At 35.3% G+C, this 23,617-nt stretch overlaps 2 protein-coding genes across 3 annotated transcripts; one reads left to right on the forward strand and one right to left on the reverse strand.

The window, feature by feature from the left end:
- Window positions 1–7,918: 7,918 nt before the first annotated feature.
- LOC145046957 (1-aminocyclopropane-1-carboxylate oxidase 3-like) lies at window positions 7,919–9,504 on the forward strand. Its single transcript, XM_078995214.1, has 4 exons — window positions 7,919–8,211; window positions 8,319–8,545; window positions 8,745–9,078; window positions 9,180–9,504. The coding sequence occupies exons 1-4, from the start codon at window positions 8,107–8,109 to the stop codon at window positions 9,447–9,449; spliced, it is 936 nt and encodes a 311-aa protein (XP_078851340.1). The 5' UTR covers window positions 7,919–8,106; the 3' UTR covers window positions 9,450–9,504.
- A 207-nt stretch (window positions 9,505–9,711) lies between these two features.
- LOC145046955 (E3 ubiquitin-protein ligase COP1-like) lies at window positions 9,712–13,608 on the reverse strand. 2 transcript variants are annotated; one of them, XM_078995213.1, is made up of 14 exons: window positions 13,195–13,608; window positions 12,551–12,628; window positions 12,271–12,426; window positions 12,104–12,186; window positions 11,896–12,028; window positions 11,645–11,802; window positions 11,495–11,560; window positions 11,279–11,357; window positions 11,035–11,190; window positions 10,846–10,944; window positions 10,657–10,761; window positions 10,379–10,558; window positions 10,205–10,315; window positions 9,712–10,113 (listed from the first exon to the last, which is right to left on the reverse strand). In XM_078995213.1, exons 1-14 carry the CDS (start codon window positions 13,504–13,506, stop codon window positions 9,943–9,945), a joined length of 1,887 nt encoding a protein of 628 aa, XP_078851339.1. In that variant the 5' UTR covers window positions 13,507–13,608; the 3' UTR covers window positions 9,712–9,942. The 2 variants fall into 2 exon arrangements, with proteins under 2 accessions (XP_078851339.1, XP_078851338.1); XM_078995212.1 differs by having other exon boundaries at window positions 11,896–12,186.
- Window positions 13,609–23,617: the final 10,009 nt, after the last annotated feature.

Consider the following 23,617-nt stretch of genomic DNA (forward strand, 5'->3'; position numbering starts at 1 on the left):
GGATTTCGAACGGAGTTTTCCTGTCCCGGCCTACTAAAGATAATATATAAGTAATATACTTATAATATATTAAAAATAAAGTCAAAATTAACCAATGGAGTCTAAACGAGAGTTGTAGAGCATAATCTTACCTTCGCGTCGATATAAATAACGTTGAAAACGGAGTTCGTATGTGAAAGTTATGAATTTTTGAAGTTCGGAGCGCGAACCCCAAAGCTGTGTCAGAGACCACGACGTGGCAAGCAGTGCCACAACGTGGAAAGTCTTCTGACACCTCCGGGAGTCCCCCAGATGCAACTTTTGATGATGTATGCAATGACGTTCAAGCCCACAATGTGGGAGAAGTGCCCACGACGTGGAAAATGAGAAAACAACCCTATAAATAGATTTGAAGGGGCAGCCGTTTGTGGTTGCCAAATCTCTCTTCTCTCTCCCATAGTACATCGTTTTACATGCAATTTTAACCCCCCGATGCCCCGTTATCAATCCCGAGACCCGAAGCAAGTCCCGAAGCCCCGAAGATCTCGAGAAGAAAAGAGTTTCTGAGCCGAAGCTCTGCGCGCAAGAAACCCGGTGTGTGAAGATATCCCGGTTTCACTGAAGAATACTACTCTTAGAGTTGTAGTGTTGTCCAATCGTCTTCTAATCAAGTGAGTGTATAGTCACTTTCGTCTTACACATAGATATGAAGTATTTTATAAAATACGTGCTATGTGTGTGTGTCTATATATATATATATATATATATATATATATATATATATATATATATATATATATATATATATATATATATATATATATATATATATATATATATAGTTGTTTATATGTGTGAGTGTGTGGTCACTTTCTTCTAACACATAAATATTAAGTATTTGCTATGAAATATGTGCTATGTGTATAATATAAAGTTGTTTATATGTGTGAGTGTGTGGTTACTTTCTTCTAACGTATAGATATGAAGTATTTGCTAAGAAATACGTGTTATGTGTTTATACATTGTTTGCTTATTTGAGATGAGTGTGGAATGGATGTTTTATATAGTTTTTAAATGAGTTAAACTGAATATGTATTTTATATCTACAAATATGTTGGGTAGAACATGGGTAGATAAATTAGATGATGTGTGATGATAATTAGGTGATGAGAAATAGGTGATGATAATTAGGTGATGATAATTAGGTGATGATAATTAGGTGATGAGAAATAGGTGATGATAGATAGGTGATGATAAATAGGTGATGTGAGATGAGAGGAGATACCATAACCTTGACCGACGATGTGGCAATTTGGCGATGTAGTCATCTACCAGAGTATAGATGGCGACCACGGACTATTCTAGATGACCCCGTGGAAACACCAGCAGGCTCACAACCTGTAGGTGATGAATTACGAGTCCAGGCGATGTTGTGGCTACTTATTAATGCGATGATACTCTAACCCTTACTATGAATTACGAGTCTAGGCGATGTTGTGGCTACGTATTCATGCGATGATAGACTAAACCTTACTATGAATTATGAGTCCAGGCGATGTTGTGGCTACGTATTCATTCGATGATAGTCTAACCCTTATTATGATTTACGAGTCCAGGCGATGTTGTGGCTGCGTAATCATGCGATGATACCCTAACCCTTACTAGACACATATTGAGGGAGTGATCCACGAATTAGTATTGTCTATGCGATGTAGGCGATGATCCTTAGGAAAAGTTCTTAGGAACAAGCATATAAGGATATAAGATGTAAGGAGATGAGAGGTAAATATGATATAGGAGATGACCCTTAGGATAATATCTTTAGGGAAGATTAAAAGAAGATAATGGGGATGGGTAATTGGGTTGATTGTTTGATGATTGAATATAATAATTATATTATTGTGGGTTGAAAACCCTATATGCTCACCAGGCTCCAAGCCTGACCCACTCAGTTTAATTGTACCAAAGGTATCGTTACGAAGCTGCTTTGCACTGAGAGATTAAAGGAGATGTAAATCACTAGAGTAAATGAATGTATGTTTTGTTTATGCTTATGTGTCTTTATCGGAACATGACATCCCGAGGTTTTATTATTTAATGAAAATACATTCTCTTTGAGAAATGTTTTGATAAGTTTTTATCATATCTTGTTTTGGGAACAAATTCCACAACCGTTTTCTTTAAACGATTACTCTGATTTATAAAACAAAGCATAAACAAATCGGTTTTTTCTGGCTAAGAAATTTAGGGATGTCACAATTCCTCTTAACTCCGTCATCTTGATTGTTCCTCCTAATCACTGGCGGATCAGCTTAACCAACGGGCCTGCTGTAGTTCCCCTCCTCAGATTGCCCTGCGTTCAACTCGGGCTGTTCAATAGATATCATAAGTTCCTCTCGATTTTGTTGAACTAAACGTCTTGTTTCCTCTATTTGATGATCCAACATCATCTGGATCAACGCTTTCACTCTGGCCATTGTGATTGGCTCAGGAGCGGCTACTACAACAGGTATTTGCTCAATCACTGGTGGTTGATTCCTATTTCCATTCACGTTCCTGGCTTCACTGCGGGTTCTTGCCATTTCGATCTATTCACCAATTTAAACGTTCGGTGTGTAGCGACAAGAATTTAGATAAGAAATATTTTATTTATGATTGACGTGTAAATCTCCTTATCACTCTGAAAAGTTATATGCTTGTTCTAATACTGTAATTAAACGTTTAGAAATCTGAACACATAAAGTTTCCAGATCCGGTCGGCAACATATCATAGATTCGATCCTACAATGCATATCATAAATCGTTTAGCACATAAAAGCATGTTAGACATTTTCCCTAAATTAGCTAGTGCTTGTGTCTATTTAGGTGCTTTACCTAAATATTTATTAGACACAATCCTTGCTTAGCATTCTAAGTTTAAGTCTAGAAATAAATTCATATTCCTAGTTCGCTTAAACTAATGTTCTAATACTAACTGTGATATCCCCATTTCCACGGATAGAAAAGACTGATTTTTTTTTATGTTTAATAAAAATCAAAGTACCTCTTTTAATAAAAATGTTGCGGAATTTTTTCCTAGTAAAACATGATAAATACGTTATCAATACATTTCCAAAGAAAAGTATTTTTATTCATTTTAAAACTTTTGGGATGTCACCGTCAATACAAAAACATAAGCATAAACAGAACTTACATTCGTTATCACTAGTGATTCATATCTCCTTAATCTCTCAGTGTAATGTTTGACTTGATATCAACACATGTGATATAAATAAACTGATTGGGTCAGGTTGGGAAACCTGGTGAGTACATAGGGATTTCAATCCCACAATGTTATATCATATATAAATATATATATATATATATATATATATATATATATATATAAGCAACTCTACCCCACCCTGTTGATCCTCTTAACGACACTATCCATACCCTCAGACCTTAAATTTTACCTCCTACATAATCCATACTCTCAGATTTAATCCATGCTCTCGGATCAATAATTGTGCCCATTCCATACTCTCGTATTAGGGACAAGTGTTTATGTGTAACTCCATTCTCCCCGATTAACGACGAATAACTATGTCCCATCTATACTCCCGGACTGAGGACGACTGACTATGTCTTAATAGATACTCCCAGACTAAGGACTACTGATTATGTCTTAATCCATACTCCCAGATTAATGACAGTTGACTATGTCCAATCCATACTATCGAACTAGAGACAATAACTATGTCTATTCCATGCTCCCGGATCAATGAGATATACTAAAGCTCTATTCTTTGAGTGTAACTCACTCTAACCCGTAAGAAAATACTACCCGATATTCCTCATAATTAATTTAGGTTTACTCTTTATCCTAAATCGTCATATATAATCAGGTATGCTCTTTAACACGTATTTCAAGCAACATCAATTAACTCGCACATAAACATATAAATAATACTTCAATCAATACTTGTATTAAAATCATGTTCATGAAAGGGACTATGCACTCACTTGAGAAGGTGGTGACTCGGCACTCGAACAGCACTTCGTTACTCTCGACACAATTTTCCTCGGACAAAACTTAATATCATTACTACTAGAGTTTAGCCTAATATTCACCGAGACTAATTAATAGTCTGGCTATTATTACTATTATATAAGTGTTAAACAATACTTATATAACCCATAATAATAGCCCAAGTATTTATTATAAGTTCCTAATAACGTTACTCTAATTAAATAAAAGTTATATTAAAAATATTGTAAGCGTAGCTCACTTACAGTGGATTTTATTGAAAACCCGACTTCGCTTGGAACAGCGTTTCCGAACCGAAAGACCCATTTTCTCTTGACTCTGGAAGCCTCTGGGCTTCCATCAGGTGCTAGGGGGTTCACCTAGGCTTTAGGGGGGTGGGGGGTTAGAAACCATAGAAAGAGAAACTAGTAAGAGAAAGAGAAGATTTTTGGTGTGAAAAAGATGGTAGCCTCGACCCCCTTTTATAGGCGCGAGACCTCAGTCTACATTAGGCGTACCGAGGCCCTACGTTGGGCGTAAGGTGGTTTCGTACGAGGCATGCGTCGGAAGAAGGTTGGGGCGATGTGTCTGCTTGTGGACCGAGGTAAGGTAAAACGTTGGGTGTGCGAGGCTCGTATTCGAGGCGTACACAGTACACCGGGCATCCGAAGCTTACGTTGGGCGTCCAAAATGCAACGTGTCACCCATCCGAAGCGAAGCATGGGCAACAAGGGACGGCTGGGATTCGGCCACGTCATCAAGTTCGCATCAGGCTTCGCAAATTCATACTCCGACTTTAAACATTCGTAACTTTTACATACGAGCTTCGCTTTCGAAGTTCTTCAAAAATTCGTATCTTTTAAATTTTATATTTTTAACAGACCGGGACAGATTGGTCCGTTAAAAATCCATAACTTCTTCATTCGACGTCCGTTTTTATCTGTCTTTTTACCGTTTCGCTACTATTAACGAGATCTTCGATTCTCATTTAGGTTGTGTTGGCTAAATACCGCTTGATCTAATATTCGAACTCCAGGTTGTACACTGCTAAGCCGAAACTTCGAAAAATCATAACTTCCTCATACGAAATCAAATTTCGGCGTTCTTTTTATGGACGCACTAGGTTTAACGTATTTGTCGACTTTTGTTTAGATCGCTAAGGCTAAATATCGTTTTATTGTAAATTCACTATTTATGCTTCCCGGTGTCGTGCCGGTTCCGTTGCAAAACTTTGACGGGCCATAATTTCTTCATTATATCTAGGATTTCGGCGTTCTTTATATGTATGGAACCCTTCAAACATATTCTACAACTTGGTTAAGATTATTTATTCTAAATAATCTTTTGTCAAAAACTCATTTTTGACGCTCATTGTCTCTAAATTGACTATCCCGGATCTGCGGGCGTTACACTATACATTATTCACAACTTAATGTACAAAATATGCTATTTATAGCTTAAAATTTTCATTCAGGCAAATCATCAAACACCTTGTGTGCATCATGAAATTGTTTTCGATTTTAATTTTTATTGAACCTTTAACACGAAATCAGTAGCAAAGATGGAGTAAGATGCAAACACCATAAATAACTATGTAAATAATTATATGAAGATAAAAAATACTTATCAAAGCCTCATTATAGGAAACTTGTTGTGAAGAAGATGAGTGACATAATGTGAATCAAGTTAGGCACAGAGGTTGTAACGACATCGTCAAATCTCCTAGATGTAACTCTGTCGCTCACCGGATCTTGTAGATCTGGCTATCCCGGCTGCTGGCACTCGTGGATATGGCCTCGTCGGTCGTCGTTAGTGTTGTGATCATCAGTGGTGGCGGTTAAAATCCTTGACAAGCATTATGCGACACATATGACGACGACATTACAACACAACCCGCAACAAAAAACATCGTTGTAATAGAGGTAAAATCAGATTCATCGATAATAGATAAAAAGAGAATTTAGGTTAATGATTTAACTATTGGGATGATATTTCAACGAATCTGGCATATGATGAAAATAACGCCTTAAATTTTAAGCAATATTACAAAATTGTCACCATGAGTATTCACATGTCAATTTGAATGATTTAAGCTATACAATTTTGAGCAATATTTACAAACACTGCCATCCTAACGTTAATTTTTTGTTTTAAGGAATAAAAATGGTTGTTAATTTTTAGTGGTTCTTATTTGAACTTTTATATATAAAACGACTTCATTCTGTGAACTTGAGCTCTTAAGGATATCACTTATTTATAGTGTGGCCTCTATTTATATTTAGATAAATAAATTTTGATCAAAACATAAAAAGGTCATTAAAGGTATAAACACTTTTACCTTTCTATAACAACAATAAAAACGGCACCATGAATTATTTGAAGTCCATGAAGTGTGAATTGAAGCTTTGTTTACATATAAGCACAAACTGAGTTAAGATGATGAAAAAAGATTATACATATGATAATATAACGAATGATGAAGATGAGAAAAAGATTATATATGACCATTCAAAAAGGTCTAAGAAAAAAAAGGAAAAGAATGTTTTCTCGTTCGTGTATTTTGCCCAATTTAATGGTAATGTGTAGACAATGTTGGTATCAGGAATGATAAGTGCTAAACATTCACATACAATAACGTATGGATACTTGTGAGATTCTTTCCTCTAATTGTTGGAGTGTCATACCATTTTGGGGTGAATACATCTGAGGGTGTGACCATACCTTGATGACTATGTTGATCTTGTTCATTCACAGATCAAGAAACCATGGTGAGCTTATATGAATATGATTGATCCATGACTCATGTTTTATATGTCAAAACAAAGGGATATAAGACAAAAGGTTGTTTACCATTAAGAAATCAATGGATGCTTTGTGGAGATAAACATTCGTGTACAGTCAAAGGTAGTAATGTGTTTCTAGATGATTATCATTATTTGTGCATATAACTTATGTTTTCCCTTGCACGAGTGTGAGTATGATTAAAATTTTTTGAAAATATCAAAGGCTGAACTAAATTGATGGTTGAGTATGAATTTTCAACAACTATTATTTTAAAACAAACATCACATGCACATTGGTAGCAGGTTTTATTATCTACGTCCAGTTTCTTGCATAAGGTCGTATACTTACAGTTCTGAGAAACCATTTAGGTTTTGCAATGAGCAATGTTACTAGACCTAAGGGAGGCAGGATCTTTATCCCAACCTTTGTCCTGTTCGAGATCAAACTTGTTCATACAAGTATGCATTCCACGTCTTCTGACTTGTGTTTGAGCAATTTAAAGATTCATTCGGTAAACACGTAAATTCATGTTGGAAATTTTAGTATAAATATTTATATTTTTACTAACTTTGGACAGATATAAATATATACATATATTGTATATGTAATTAACTATAAGTGGGTTTGTGTTCTTCTCTGTGAGAGCTTCGAAACGATATATTGTATGTCCAAAATGGAGTATATGCGAATGAAATATCGATATGGATATTTGAGAATAATAGTTAGCAAGTGAGGTGGGTATGGAAATAAATCTCATATCGATAGAAATTAAAAGCTTTGTATGTATGTTATTACTCCAACTTCTACCTTATGTATTTAACGTTTTTATTTGGTTAGGTTTGCTTTATAGTTGGACAAACTGTTTAGCACTCGTTGTATTTATTTTGAAACAAACTAAAAAAATAATAATAATAAAATAAATTGCATGTTTTTGAGGGAGAGGAACAGACAAAACTGAACGCATTAGCAGCCATGCTTTACTGTTTAGCCGCCAAAGTGGGTCCTTATTATTAGTTATTTCTACCCAACTTAACGTTAACGGTGTGATCATATACGCTGAGACAAAAACTTTATTATAAAATGTGTATTTAAATTTAGTAAAAGGATTGCCCTATAGCATCAAGAAGCTTTGGTCACGTCAGGCAGGCCCCAGATGAGTCATTAGTCAAGGGTCGAGCTTTTCTTCCTTTCCAATCTTTACCACTTTGCAAAAACATGTCTAATTTATCTTGAAAGATTGCGGAATTTCCTATAAATAGTATGAAGCCAATCATGCATTCTACATATTCTTCATACAAAATAATCAAACGAACACTCTATAAATTAACAAAGAGATGGAGAACTTCCCTTTGATCAACTTGGAGAAGCTGAATGGTGACGAAAGAGGAGCCACCATGGAGAAGATTAAGGATGCTTGCGAGAACTGGGGATTCTTTGAGGTATATATATATATATCTACGTATGAATTAATTACCATCAAACATATATATAGTGCAATTAATATGGATTGAATGGTATGTATATATATATATATATGTATGTGTAGTTAGTGAACCATGGGATTTCACATGAACTACTCGACACTGTGGAAAGAATGACAAAAGACCACTACAAGAAATCGATGGAGGAAAGGTTCAAAGAAATGGTGGCAGAAAAGGAGTTAGAAGGTGTTAAGACAGAAGTTAACAACATGGACTGGGAGAGCACTTTCTTCCTGCGACATCTCCCCACCTCCAATATCTCTCAAATCCCTGATCTTGAGGATGAATACAGGTAAACAAGAAAACATATATATACATTCATATATATATATATATATATATATATATATATATATATATATATATATATATATATATATATATATATATATATATATATATATATATATATATATATATATATATATATATATCGTTCTTCGGTAAATTGATCTCTTTCCATTAATTATGTGGGATGAAATATTATGCAGGAATTTAATGAAGGATTTTGCTGGTAAACTAGAAAAGTTGGCTGAGGAAGTTTTGGACTTGTTGTGTGAGAATATTGGATTGGAGAAAGGGTACCTAAAGAAAGCATTTCATGGGTCAAAAGGTCCGAATTTTGGAACCAAAGTTAGCAACTACCCACCATGTCCTACCCCAGATTTGATCAAGGGACTTAGAGCACATACGGATGCTGGTGGCATTATTTTGCTGTTTCAAGATGATAAAGTCAGTGGACTTCAGCTGCTCAAGGATGGTGAATGGATTGATGTTCCACCCATGCGACATTCCATTGTCATCAACCTTGGAGACCAGATTGAGGTAAGACCATACATATATATACAGTCGGTATTAATATTAATTCATTAATATGAATATATTAAGTGGGTTTATGTATGTGCATGTGCATGGATCACGTACAGGTGATTACCAATGGAAGATACAAGAGCGTGATGCACAGAGTTATGGCTCAAACAGATGGAACAAGAATGTCGATTGCATCTTTCTACAACCCTGGGAACGATGCTGTGATTTATCCAGCAAAAGCACTGTTGGTGGAGAAAGAAGAAAGGGTTTATCCAGGGTTTGTGTTTGATGATTACATGAAGCTATATGCTGGCATGAAGTTTCAGGCCAAGGAACCAAGGTTTGAAGCCATGAAAGCAGCAGCAGAAGCTAATGTCAAGTGCTAAACAATGGATCAAACATTGTAACAATATTAATAAAAAAAATGATGTTATTTTAGCATTTATTTATCGTAAAGTTACCAATAAAACAAAACCTTCATATATGTTCGTTTCTCGTCTTTTTTATAATGATTTGACAGTAATATCAACCATCATGTTACGATTGGCAACCATAAAATTTTTAAAAAGACACAAAGATAAATTTTTTGTAAACAGCTTATAACATACATATATGCTTTCAAATAATTAGATATGCAACTGTTGAACAGATTACTTAATGACATTACTATATCTTATAAAAAGTTTATATGATTACACAACTGAAAACAAAATTCCTGCTTAAATTACAATCAAAATGGTTTTCCTACAAACTAAAATTACAAAAACCACATATTCTCTTCCTATAGATAGATATAAACTTATCCGTAGCATTTAGTATTTACAAATACAAGCAACACAATAATATATAAAGAGAGTTAGATCAACGGTCAAGATCCATCTAGGGTGCAAGCACCAAAACTTTTATAGTACCCAGACTATTAGCAGCCAACATGGTTGGACTATCATTCTTCCAACATACAGCACTGATAAAATAAGACCCTCCATCCTCATCACTATCCTCCACATTAGGTGCCCCAAATCTATGCCACGTCAGCGGCTTTGATATTGCCTAAAACAACCCCATAAAACTTCCATTATTAATTTCCATTCTAATAACAAAAAAAAAAAATCATAATACATGTAACTGTTTCTTTAATTACCTTATGATACGCATATACTTCATTAGTTTCACTCCCACAAGCCAGAAAGTCATTGTTTACAGAAAGACCCACAAAGTTTTTCTCATTTGTGTGACCTCTCAACGTCCGAACCTGAATTTAAAAAATAAATAAATAATCAATTAGATAAAAAAACGAATTAAAAAAGCAACTTACGGGAATATTTCGTGTCACGTCCCATAAGCGTAAAGTACTGTCGGTTGATGCAGATGCCAGCTCAGCATTTGACAGAAACTTTACATATGAAACTGTTTTTTGGTGGCCACGGAAGATATGAAGAGGGTGGCTTGTGTTCCTTAAATCATAGTAATGGATATGATGGTCTGCCGACCCCACCTGAAATTTTCGATTGGATTCCAATTATTTTTTTTTAAATAAAATGTTAAATGAAAAGACGATATTTATTTTAGTTTTTTTTTTAATAAAAAAAATACCGCAATGTGATTGCTGGACCCCGGGTTGTACTTTACACAGCATATGTTTGCTTTCATATCGATGTTGATTGCGCTTGATTCTTGCTTTGTGCACCAAATTTTTACCTATGACAAAATTGCCACCTACTTTAGATTTCAACCATTTCATTACTGTAAATTTTAGAAGGGTAGGATTGTAAATAGTAGTACCTTACAGTCATCACTACCGGATACAAGCATTGATGAATCCATCTTTGAGAAATCAACACTCCAGACACGCTTTTCGTGTTCTTCGTACTCCATCACACTCTGAATATGACAAATTAATAAAACTAATTGAATAATTTTAGAGGGGTAGGATTGTAAATAAACATTAAACAACATCAAAATTCAAATTACCTGTCGTGTGTTCACATCCCAGATAGTTACTATTCCTTCATAATCACTACTAGCTATATGATTCTTTGTATGCTTGTTCCAACTTAAGCAACTAAGTTTTGATCTTGTTGGCATCTCCACAACAGGGCAATGTACTTCTGGAGGTTCATTCACAATCTGTGGGTGGGTCCCATTTCAAACCATTATTATTATTAACTATTGAACAGAATTAAAAATTAACCAAAAAAAAAAAACAAAAACTCACTGTTGAAAAGTCAAAAATCTTTATTCGCCTTGAAACTCCAGCAGTAGCAAACAATTCATCATCACGATCAAACTCAATGCTGTAGTAAACCACATAATAACAACCTACTTTTATTTTTTTATTTTTTTCTACAGATAATAATAAAAATAAGATATAACCCGAAACTTGTAAATTGTAAATTGTGATTTATTTTTTACCAATGAAATGAGATCATACCTGGATACAATGTTGGCTGAGTGAAAGTGCTCACCATGCCTGAGTTCTGCAATCACCCTTAATCGACTTTTTTTGAAAAGAAAAAAGGAAAAAGTTATTAATACTTGAAAAGGTTTCTACAAAAAGATGGAAATAATCATTGATAGATACCTGTATTGTGTAAAAGTAGAAAGTACAGATTGAAAATCTGATAGGCCTGAACTATAACCTTCTCTTTGTGAAGAATCAGCATCCATTTTATCAAGATTCTGTAACGGGTTTGCTACTTGTCTTCTTTTTTGCAAGTAACATTGTTGTAAGTCATTAAACTGCAAATTGAAAAGCATGAAATGATTTAAACAATTTCACCAAAAAAGTTGGAAATGATCTTTAGAAATATAAAAATGTAGAGTGAAACTGACCTGAGATTGAACACGTTTTTTTCGTGTAACAGCAAGACTTGATTGACTTGTTGTATGTTGTGAACTCAATCCACTGGAAGCTTCTTTCATCTGGATACCTTGTGATTTCCCAGAAGGAACTAAAAGATTGTCTCTATTTATTGAAAAAGAAGACCATGATTTTGAACCTGTTAATTCACCACTATGTATTGGCATTTTCATTGAATACCTATCTCTAGCTCTATATAATTCGATTCTATGTCTCTCCACCAAGCTAATATCCTCTTTGATATACTTCACATCATTTTGCACCTGAAAAATACTTCGATCCATTAATGTGATCGATCATATGATGTTTAATAAAGAAATAGAAATTAATGACACAATTATACAAACCTCAGAAAGTTCGTCAATTTTCTTTTTCCTTAAGCACTGGAGGAACTCAACAAGATTTTGCATGTTTTTCTCAGCTTCTTCTTGCTCCAGTTTTCTTTTCTTCTCAGAAAGAAGTGACAGCAGTGTATCAAGTTCCTTTACTGATACTTCATAACCCTGTCTAATGACCACAAAAGAGTGTCACAATAACAGTTGAACAATTTCATATACAAGTTTGGTTTAATGGAATTTAGTTAATAGTAAGCAAAAATAGTGATTATACTACTAAATGAACACTTACCTGGAGTAATGCCTGGCGAAATTGTTCCAATGGGGAGGCAGTTTTTGATGCTTGGGATGCAGAAGTCTTCTTCAAAAGCTACATTTGGTACAGAGAAACCTTTAACAATAAGCTGCATTGTGAATTAAATTATTTCAAGGTACAAACCACGTTGGAATAAAGAATCGGTTAGTAGAAAAGATGCAGATAATTTAGGATACTACCAATTACCAAGTACGTTTGAAAACCCTCACTATGCTCATATACGTAGTCCATAAGATACCACTAAGAGAGTCAGGTTTTTGACTTTTATGGCATGGCCAAGAAAGTGTAGAAAGAACAAATCAGTACGCTAATTAAGCACCCACACTGCAGAAGATACGAACACAAAGAAGGGCAAATAGCCTCCCTTCTATCATATATTGATATTACTGCGATTGAACTATCTAGAACTCATCAGATCCACTTGAAGGTTCGGTTACCAATAAAAATTCAAAAGAAATATCAGAATTATTTCTCATGATTGGCTTTTAGGTTTCTAGGTAGTCCACGCCATGGATCGTTCCTTTCACAATTAATTCGTGTTAATTATTCGTTACCTAACAATTCACTATAACAAGAAAACCCGAAAACGAGAAAAATTGTACGGATATATAGATAAAAACCTTATTGAGTAGGAAATTAGGGAAGAGCTGGTTGGTGGTGAGTGAAGAAGCGCAACTAGGGCAATCGTTCTTATTGTCAAGATGAGTGATGATACACATGTAGCAGAAGCTATGTCCACAAGACGTCAGAAACGCGTCCTTTATTATCTGCATACAAATCGGACATAAAAACTCCCTATCCGTCGTTTCCGATCCTCTTCCTCCTTCGACGGTGTTCCTTTCGCCGGACCCCGACTGTAAAGCATGGGATGACCCTGTGTTTCCTTCGGACTTCACCGCCGGCACCAAAGCTCCCATCGATCCTTCCTCCATCTCTGAATCTATTACGTATCTTAAACGGCGATATGAATCCCGATCGCCGGCAGCTAATCAAAAGTTGCCGCTGAAGATTGACTAAGAAATCTAAAGAAAGCAGAAGGGAAGGGATGAGAAAAAGATAGGACCCACGGTAATCGAATTTCAGGCCCGCGCTGGGCCACGTGACAACTCGTATCTCATTGGTCCACGTCAGCGATCAAAATCATAAGCATCGCCTAAACGCTGTCGTTTTGTCGAATTCGATTCCATCACTTTCTAGTTTCTTCCTCTTCTGTTCCCACTTATGTGAGTGAAATCGGGAATAGTCAAGCGGTGTTTACTCTTTTGGATGCCTCCTCAAGCTGGCTTCATAAATTGTTATTAATAGTGTTGATCTAGATGCATATCATAATATAAATGTATATTATCAAGTATCTTTATATTTATTGAATGTCAGATATAAACTGCATATATCTTTTCTTGCTACATTTTGTCAAAGTATTTGCATTTGCCCATGAAACTTGCTTGCTACGTTTTGTCAAAGTATTTGCATTTACCCATGAAACACTTTGATTTGGCTTCTAACTAACTCCAACTAAAAATGGGACTCGGTTTGAATTTGGGACTTGGTCCGTTACTTTCTTTTAATTCGGTCCACAAGAGAAATGACAAGGACTAGAACACCAATATTTATCGTCGTTTTGCCCTGCCCATCGTCAGAACAGAGAGAAAGAAATTGAAGAACATGTAGCTTGTACAACTATCACCTCTACAGCCTCTTCCTCATTCCTCCGTCGTCTTTTTTCTTTCTAAGGTGTGATTTCTTCCTCAGCCTTCACGGTTTTCAGTCGATATTGTTACAAATTTATGTATGTTGAATTTATGTTAATTTCTTGGCTGAAATCAGATGAATGTTTGAAAATAGATGAACCGTTGCGAATGTATGTATATTTGTTTTTCTGCAAGCATCACTGATCATTATGGATTTCACCATTAGTGTGATTCTTGACAGAGGCGGTTTTAGACAGGTCTGGGTGTGGCACCGGCGACATAAAAAAATTTTGTCCACAGTGGAAAAAATTTTGATTTATTTTACCTATTTTTCATGTATCGGCAACACTTATTTCATCTCGGCAACACGTATGTAATCTTGCATCCGCCCCTGATTCTTGATCAAACTCTACACCTGGAAAAGAGGCCAAAGTAGCCATTGAGATGGCAATTTAAGATTTCAACATCAAAACCAATCAGATTATGGTTCTATATCTTCAAAACTCCTGAAACAAACCCTTTCATGCAACTATTGAAGGTAAATTATTATGTTTTTCTTATTAAGAAATTGTCAAATTCATGTCAAAGAACTTTGATTTGGTTGTTTAGAATCGTACCCATATGCTAACATGGTTTGAGATAATATGAGAATGCATCAAAACATCTTATTGATGACATGTTCAATCTTCAATCTTCATAATTCGAATACACAGTTTGGGTTTATTGGTCATGTGTTGTAAACTTGTTCGAAGTGGTGTAAAACTTGAATGTTTATTAGGTCTTGGCATACTTTAACTGTTGTATTTAAAAGCCATCACTTTTGCCTTATCTATGTTGGTTTATTTTAGTAACCGGTTTTTGAACTCTTAATGGTAATTTGATTGGCTTTTCGTTGTTATTTTTAAAATAGCATATCCATGATCATAGAATGTATGCTATTTGTTGTGCAAAAAATCTTGGAAGATAGTATGTGTGTATGTTTTTTTCTTAAGATAATATAAGGGTAATATTGTCATTTTTCATTATTCACGATAGTCAGTTAGAGATACAATCAAACAACATGGTTTCAACCAGTTGTGGAATCAGTTATAACTTCTAAGTTAGAACTTCTAAGTCAGTCGATAACTATCAAACGTGACCCTTTACATTGTCGGTTGAACTTAAAGGGTTACATAACTCGACCAGGCATATCAAAAGCATATACAATCCAAATTCACCATATCTTCAAACATGTTGTAACTTGTAAGGATAATGATAATGATAATGATGGCCCTTATAACTTCCTTTTACGAAACAACATTAAACCATGTCAAAGTACAACAATTCATACACTCAAGTCCCAAATATGTATCTGAGGTCAAAGAATACAATAATACAACCTTTTTATCAAAACAACACTCATGATTATGATCCATAATATGATTTTCATGTGGCCCAGGTCCAATACTTATTTTTCCTAATAAAGTACCTACGAATTTGGTAGCATCTCTTGCTATTTTCATCTATATGAAATCCCACAACAATGAATGACTATGGACATTTAAAATAACCATGTTATTCAATGATTAAACATGTTAATATAGAACACAACGATTATTTAATGACAATAATATATACAATATATCAGTTCATTTACTATATATTGCTTATACTGTTCCAATATCCCAATACTAATTTTATATCATTCCCAATCACTTAGAACAACAAGGTCCTATAACACCAGCTTGACTTTCTTGCTTTAGCTAATGAAGGAACTTACTTATGTAGATTCGACAAACTTAATATGTATAAACTTTGCGAATACCAACATTTTTATGTTATATATATATATATATATATATATATATATATATGTGTGTGTGTGTGTGTGTGCGCACCCTGTATATAGAGAAAACTCTGGAGAATGTATTAGATGTTTAAATATGACTTAGATACCAGTACTAGTGTATTCAGATTATTCATGGTCATAATGAACTAATCATTTAGATATCTCCATATGTTGTGTTGGATTAGGTGTCTAAGTCAGTAACTAAATTGGTATATACTTAAATTAAAAAGTAGAGTCCTTTGGGTTGCCCTCAAATATAGTAATTAACATAATTACTTTTTGAAAGAGTGGTTGATTTATTGATTTATTATAAGATTAATAAATAGCAATAAATAATTTATTAATATATTATGAGAATAATATATTAATTAGAAATACTATTATTTAATTAATAATTAATCAGAAAGTATACAGACTAAATGTGATAATGTTCAAAAGTTGAGCATTGATGGATTCCATAACATTCCCACACGAGGGGGTGGTTTAGGAGGTTCCTACAACATCTTGGAAGCTTTAAGAGGCCTTATAGAGCAAGAAAAATGGATAATGGTTATCTAAGAAAACCCACCTTATCCTAGACTCCTTACTCACATATATAAACCCCTTATGAGTTCATTATTTTCGTCCATCCCTTGTATAAGATCCTTAGAGTAAAAAAGAAATCCAACCTCTCTCCTCTCTCATCTAAAGTCTTCTATTGCTAGGGTTAGAGTACAAACCATCAGAGACACGAGATTTATAGTATTTGTTTTCTGAAGCTTCTTCAGCAAGGAAGTGTTTGATTATTTACTACAATAATTAAGAGGTATGTAAACTATAAAACCCTTTATGAATTTTTAAAATAGTAAGGCACTCATAGGGTCCTTGATGTTTAATTGTTTGTTGCAATCAATAGAGAAAACTTAGATCTAATAGGTTACATATGAACTTAGGGTTAAGTTTTTCTGCCACATAATTTTGTAACGTATAAAACTTATAAGTGGTATCATAGCCATAGGTTTTCAATTAATCTTGCACAATGTTAAATAAATCAAAATTAGGATTTATAGAAATTAAACCCTAAGGGAGGAATTTTCGATTTTTGCTAGGGTTCTTGAAACCCTAGCCTCCACCCTTAGAATTTTCAAAATATGCTAAGGGTTCTTACAAACCTAGCCTCCCTTAACCCTTTTTCAAAAATTGAGGATTCCATTTTAGGGTTTTACTTGTTTCCTTATTTGTTATTTGAAAAGCCTTAAATTTGAACAATTAAAACCTAATAAACCCTAGCCCTATTTCGCAATTAGGGGGCTTTGGATTAGGACTAAACTTAAATTATTTTATTAATTGATTACTTGTAAATAATTATTTAATCCATAATGATTTAATTAATTTAATTAATTGTTTAATTAAAAGATAAAGATAACTCATAAATGGTTGATGTTAATTTATTAAAAAGATTAATTTAAATAATTAATATATGAACCTCATAATTTAAAAGGTTTTAAAATATACTTTGTATACTATTATTAAAAGTTAATTACTATATGTACAAAATAAGTCAGTCAAATCGATAGTACGTCTCATTCACAAAGTCATACTATAAGGGGTTATAAGGAAACGACCTGTAAAATGATTGTCATTAGGTGTTCGTTCTCACCCACCGCTCCCTTGTATGGTAGAGGGTCGTTAGCCGAACATATTTGATAGGACATAGTCTCATTATAAGTAAAATGATATAAAAGTATTAGAACCTTCTTTTTAAAATCTCACTCTAGTTACTTTAGGAAAAATGTGAAAAGTATATTAATCGATGAAAACGCACATCATGCTTTATATGTCGTTAGTGGAAAGTGTGTAGTTAAATGGTACATTAATAGAGACTATAAAGAGATATGATGGGCATCTCGAAATTATCATTGTTGATGAAGCGCGTGTGATTAACTGACACATTAATGTGAGATGATAAATGACATCGAGGTTGTCAAGCAGGTTTGGATGGTTATTCACATCTCATTTGTGATCCTCGACATCCCAGTCACAAAAGTGAGAGCATAATCCGATATTAAGCATGCCATTGATAAGATTCAATGAATCTCAAAAGATCTAGGAGTTTTATAAGATTGGAATTGTTAAAAGCGTTACCTACCTAAAATAGATTTGAATTTGATTACTACATCCCTCTTTAAAGTTCGAATCGAAATTGTAACGTCTAGTTCCTGGTATGTATTTAATTTATTATTTATTCAAATCATAAGAACAACTTGACGAATTGGAAGCCCCATACTCATTGAGTAGAGATCAATGTTCTAAATAACGTAAGGCGTAGCTTGGCGGCAATGTAAAAGTTAGGCCATGGCAAGCCTTGGCGAGCTAAGGCGTTTTTCAAAGTGTGACTATATTATATACATTAAAAGATATAAATTATATAATTATTGAATTAATATATGATATTTTTAGAAGTGTTATATTAATATCTAATAGAAAAAAGTTAACAAAAACTCATTTATTTTAGGACTGATAAAAAAACAAAACAAAAAAACCCACGCCTTGGAAAAAAACTCGCGCCATAACGCGATAAGACGCGCCTTGACACGTTATTTGGGCGCCACGCTTCACAAACCCGCCTTATACGTTTTCGTAACGGCTACACCACACCTCGCGCCTTGGTACGCCTTCAGGAGCGCCATGGCGCGCTTTTTAGAACCAAGATTCAGTATAACATGGATAACACATTGGGGAACTACTTACTTGGCTGGGCTGATCACACGCATTGCACTCTCGTCTTCTCATTTTTAGGAAGAGACTTTTGTGTTACTTTTGAAAACGATTTTACCATTTCCTTAGTTTGAGTACTGACACACTCGAGAGTGTGCCCTGATCTTTCAAACCAAGGCTCTGATACCAACTTGCAACAACCTAGTTTTTACAAAGAAAATTTTCATTTTTCAATAATAGAATCATTGCATAAACCATAAATTCCCAAAAACATCTGTTTTCAAATTCACGTTTAATACATCATTATTTCCTTTTTAAAACATTAGAGTGTCCCGAAACATATTAGTAAAGGAGAGATAGAGTGCACACCACATCATCACGCCTTGCCCTTGCCCTTGGGCTCAAATATACCTGCAACAAATCCACAAACGGTAAGCTTGAAAGCTTAGTGAGTTCCCCAGAGCACGCACACACACGACCACGTATAACATATCATACTAGCTAGTCAACTATCCAAAACACATAAATCATGCATGCAATTCACATAGAGAAGCCCTGGAAACCTTCCAGGGTCTTACTCCGAGTGCCATGGGAACCCCCACATGGTCTTATTCTGGTGCCTCGGGAACCCTCTCGAGGTCTTTGACCTAGGATGTTAAGGAAACCCTCCAAGGTCTTACACTTAAGCGCCTCGGGAACCCCCAAGGTCTTACACACAATATAATCACATAACATATCAAATCACCGAATGTTTGGTATACGTGTCATAATCACAAAATGGGTCGGCCTTGGTGTCGTAGATCCATGGGTATGGTGAGGAGACTTACCTTAATCTGTTGAATACAAACACTACCCTCTTAACAGTTCGCAATCCCCCGAGTTGGACAATAGTAATGGTAATATAATCAATATTATAACTTTAAGTTAACCAAGGGGAAAATCAACCTCCAAACCCCTCCCTAAGGCCCACATACCCTTTTCCTACTTATGGGCCCCAAAGTCCAAGTCCAATATCCTTAATGGGCCTCCTAGCCCAATGAGGCCCAACCATTACATCCATGGCCCATTTACAGATGAAAAAGCCTATAATTCACAGAATACAACCAAGCCCTACACTTTATTGAGGCCCACACGCTCAAAAGCCCAAAACAGATTAAGGCCCAACTACTGCTGCGTACGCCCAAGGTACCATCTTGGTACACGCAGTGTATTGAGGGTTTGGGGACTACGCGGCGCGTACAGCTGGTTACGCCTAGCGTACAACCAGCTTAAGAACTTTTCCCATTAAGTGCTTAATGCTCAGTTTCCTCACGACCAAAAGTCAGATCCAAGTCTATGAAAACGCCCTAAGGCATAAAGTTGCCAACTTTATGCCCTTGCATGCCCCCAAATCGTCCAACACTTCCATTAAGACCTTTTTAAGGTTCTTAATCCATGCATGATGACTAAACATCCATCAAGATCCCTTTTTATGCTTCTAAACGACTAAGGGACCTCAGATCTGTCATCATCCTCGTATGGAGTTGCTTAACTCCTCAAAAGTGGTCCAAAACCAACCAAATGGGCAAAACTAGAAAATCCTAGCTAGATCTAAGGATTTAGATGGAAAGGTGCAAGCTTTTTACCTCCAGAATCTTTGTAAGGTGAGTTTGATGCAGGATCTTGAAGCACCTATACGATACAAGCTTGCTTGACCACTTCTTCTTCTTGCAATGAACACTAGAAAGTCATAAATGCACTCTTTTAAGCTCAAGAATGATCTCACAAGGTTCTCTAGGGTACAAGGACGCGTTAAGGCTATGGAGGCTCTCTAGGGTTAAATCCAAGGGACTTAAGATCATTTAAATAGGCCTTATGCCCGAAAATTAGGGTTTTGCACCACTGGCGCATAAGCCCTGCGTAAGCCTTGGTACGCCCAACTTACCACAATTCATCCCACGACCAGCCATGCATAGTACGCCAAGCATACACTTAAGTACGCCCAGCGTACTTAAGGGACTATTCATGCCAAAATATAATTTCCTTAGGGTTTCAAGACATACCTGATTTTTGGGTGTTACAAAATTGGACCATGACCGAGGCCCAATCCTTTCTAGTATTTCCAAACTAACTAAGGCCCATTAAAGTCCTCTAATGGCCCAATTTTCTAAATTGGGCCCAACTCCTCAAATGGGCTTTCCACCCAAGCCCAAAACTAGTCCTTGACCCTTAACTATCTCCCGGTGGGCTCTTATGGCCCAACACCTGCTAAGCCCAAAGATTGGCCCAAACTAAGGCCTAATAACATAAAATCCACAGTCTGAGTGTACACTGGGCGTACTCTTCTGTATGCTGTGCGTACAACTTGCACGGCTTGTACGTTGTGCGTACTAGCGTGTACGCCCAACGTACTCCCCTGATAAGCCATATTCTTCAAAACTGCTTAATCCCTTAAGACACAACTTCCAAACTACAGATCTGAGTCCAATAACCCTTCTTAACCCATAAAGTTGATCACTTGGTGGCTTGCACCTCACCAAATGAGATCAAACTTGTAAAAATAATAACTATCTTCATGGAAATGGCTAGATCTCTTGCATGGATGCAAATTAGCCTTAAAGATTGCAACTTTACTGCTCAAGGGACTCAAATAACTTCATAGGTGGCAACCCTAAGTCCAAAAACGGATTTGCATCATAAAAATCCGTTCTTGAAACCAAAAGGGACAATATCCATGAGAACCTAGATCTATGATGTAGAAGCACCAAGATGAGAACTTTATACCTTCAATAGGCTGGAAATGATGTAAAACCTCTTGATCTACAAGCTCACTTCAATCTCTTGCTTCTTCTCTAAACACCTTCTTCTTCAAAAACACCAAAATACTTCTTTAATGGCCATCTAATCATCAAAATCACTCAAATGAGAGCTAAGGGTCGATTTATAGGGTTTAGAGGGTGGAGGTTGAACATATTAGGGTTAGGTTATGAGATAAGGAGCTTAAATAGGGTCCAATACCCTAAAATAGGGTTCAGGTATGATTGGCGTACGCCCAACGTTCATATGGTATGCCTAGCGTACTCTGAAGAACATTTGCGACTATCCTGGTCAGTATGCCCAACGTACTAGTTCGCCCAACGTACTCTTTCTGTACGCCCAGCGTACTCGGCTAAGCCTGAAGCCACTAAACTTTCGAAGGCCATAACTTCTTCGTTATAAATCTGTTTTCGATGATCCTTATATCCACGAAAAGGTAACGAGAAGCCCTACAATTCTGTCAACTCATATCTTCCTAAGTACCTTCCGAAAAAAAGTACATTTTCCACAAAAGCCCAAACTGACACTTTACCGAAATACCCCTAGGCTCCAAAACACAAATCGAACATCCGAATCGCTTCTAATACATTGCTCGCACCCAAAATGGCTTAGATCTTACCCTTCCAAAAGCCATAATCCTTATAATGACCGGCCTTCGGGCCACAACCTCAGACTAGGAATCAAATCAGAACAGGGCGTTACACAATTCATGTACCCTTTTATAAAAACCATATCATTTATATAAGGTTATTTAGGTTCAAATGAAACATAAGTTTATTAATCGTTAACCGAGATCAATTTATAAACTAATATCTTATATTTAGAGTTTAGTCGTAGAACGCTTTAAGAATCGATCATAGTTTTTTTTAATAAAATTCTATTTTATACTTTATACTTGGAGTTCGGATACGTTTTAAAATCACAAATTTAAATATCATTTTAATAATAATAAAATCTCTTAACTTAATGAATTTGTAGAATAAAAAATTATTTTATTTTATAAACTCAGTTTATACATCTTATGATAGTTATATTTTGATAAACCAAAATTAAGGTGATAATAATTGTGTTTTGAATCTCATTTGACATGCATAAAACATAATATCAATGTGATGCGTTAAGTTAAAAAAATAATGTCATATATTAAGTTTTGACGTAAAAATAATAACTAATATTATAATTTGACGTCATAACACTATAAACCAATTTTTAGTCTCTTTGATAAAAGTCTTATTTATTAAGGATAATGACTTGAAAGGGTAACGAACTTTTAACTTTGTTCACATTTAGTCACTAAACTTTTTTTTGTTATCTATTTGCCATTGAACTATTGAAAGTGTTCACATTTTACCCTTATGACCGGTAACAGCCGGTCATAAGGGTAAAATGTGAACACTTTCAATAGTTTAGTGGCAAATAGATAACGAAAAAAAGTTTAGTGACTAAGTGTGAACAAAATCGAAAGTTCGTTTCCCTCTAAAAAGTTCAATGGCTAAATGTGAACAAACTTCCTATTGTATTGTGTTTTAGCAAATTATTTATTTTTGTTTAATTGTAGCAACATTTGTTGATGAAGAAATCTATGAAATAAAAAAACAAAATGTAACATCCGGATTTCCAAGTATCATAATTTAAGTATTTTTCTTTTGAGTTAAGAAGAGAGACTCGACGAGTTGACGCCTCAACTCGTAGAGTAAGGTCGCGACTGATGATTCAGATTAATGAATGGACTCGACGAGTCCACACTGTTGGCAGAAACCCTAAATCTTTGGGCCCGAGCCATAGTTAAAGGCACTTATGGCCTTCAATTGCGACTACCTTTCCCATAAGTGAGAACCCTAGCGAGCTTGAGTGTGTAGAGTGAGAGGAAGAGTTATCTTGAGCTTTTTGGTGTGATTTTGCAAGAAAGGAGAAGAGTTCCCGCAAGAGGGACAAGGAAGGTTATTGTTTTGAGTTATTCAAGTAAGGAGCTTCATTCTGAGGTACAAAAATGAACCCCTTTCCTTCCTTATTGTGTAGATTCCATTTTGGGGT

Source organism: Lactuca saligna, chromosome 5, assembly GCF_052625555.1.
Source record: "Lactuca saligna cultivar CGN05327 chromosome 5, ASM5262555v1, whole genome shotgun sequence".
Classification (NCBI taxonomy): Eukaryota; Viridiplantae; Streptophyta; class Magnoliopsida; order Asterales; family Asteraceae; genus Lactuca; species Lactuca saligna.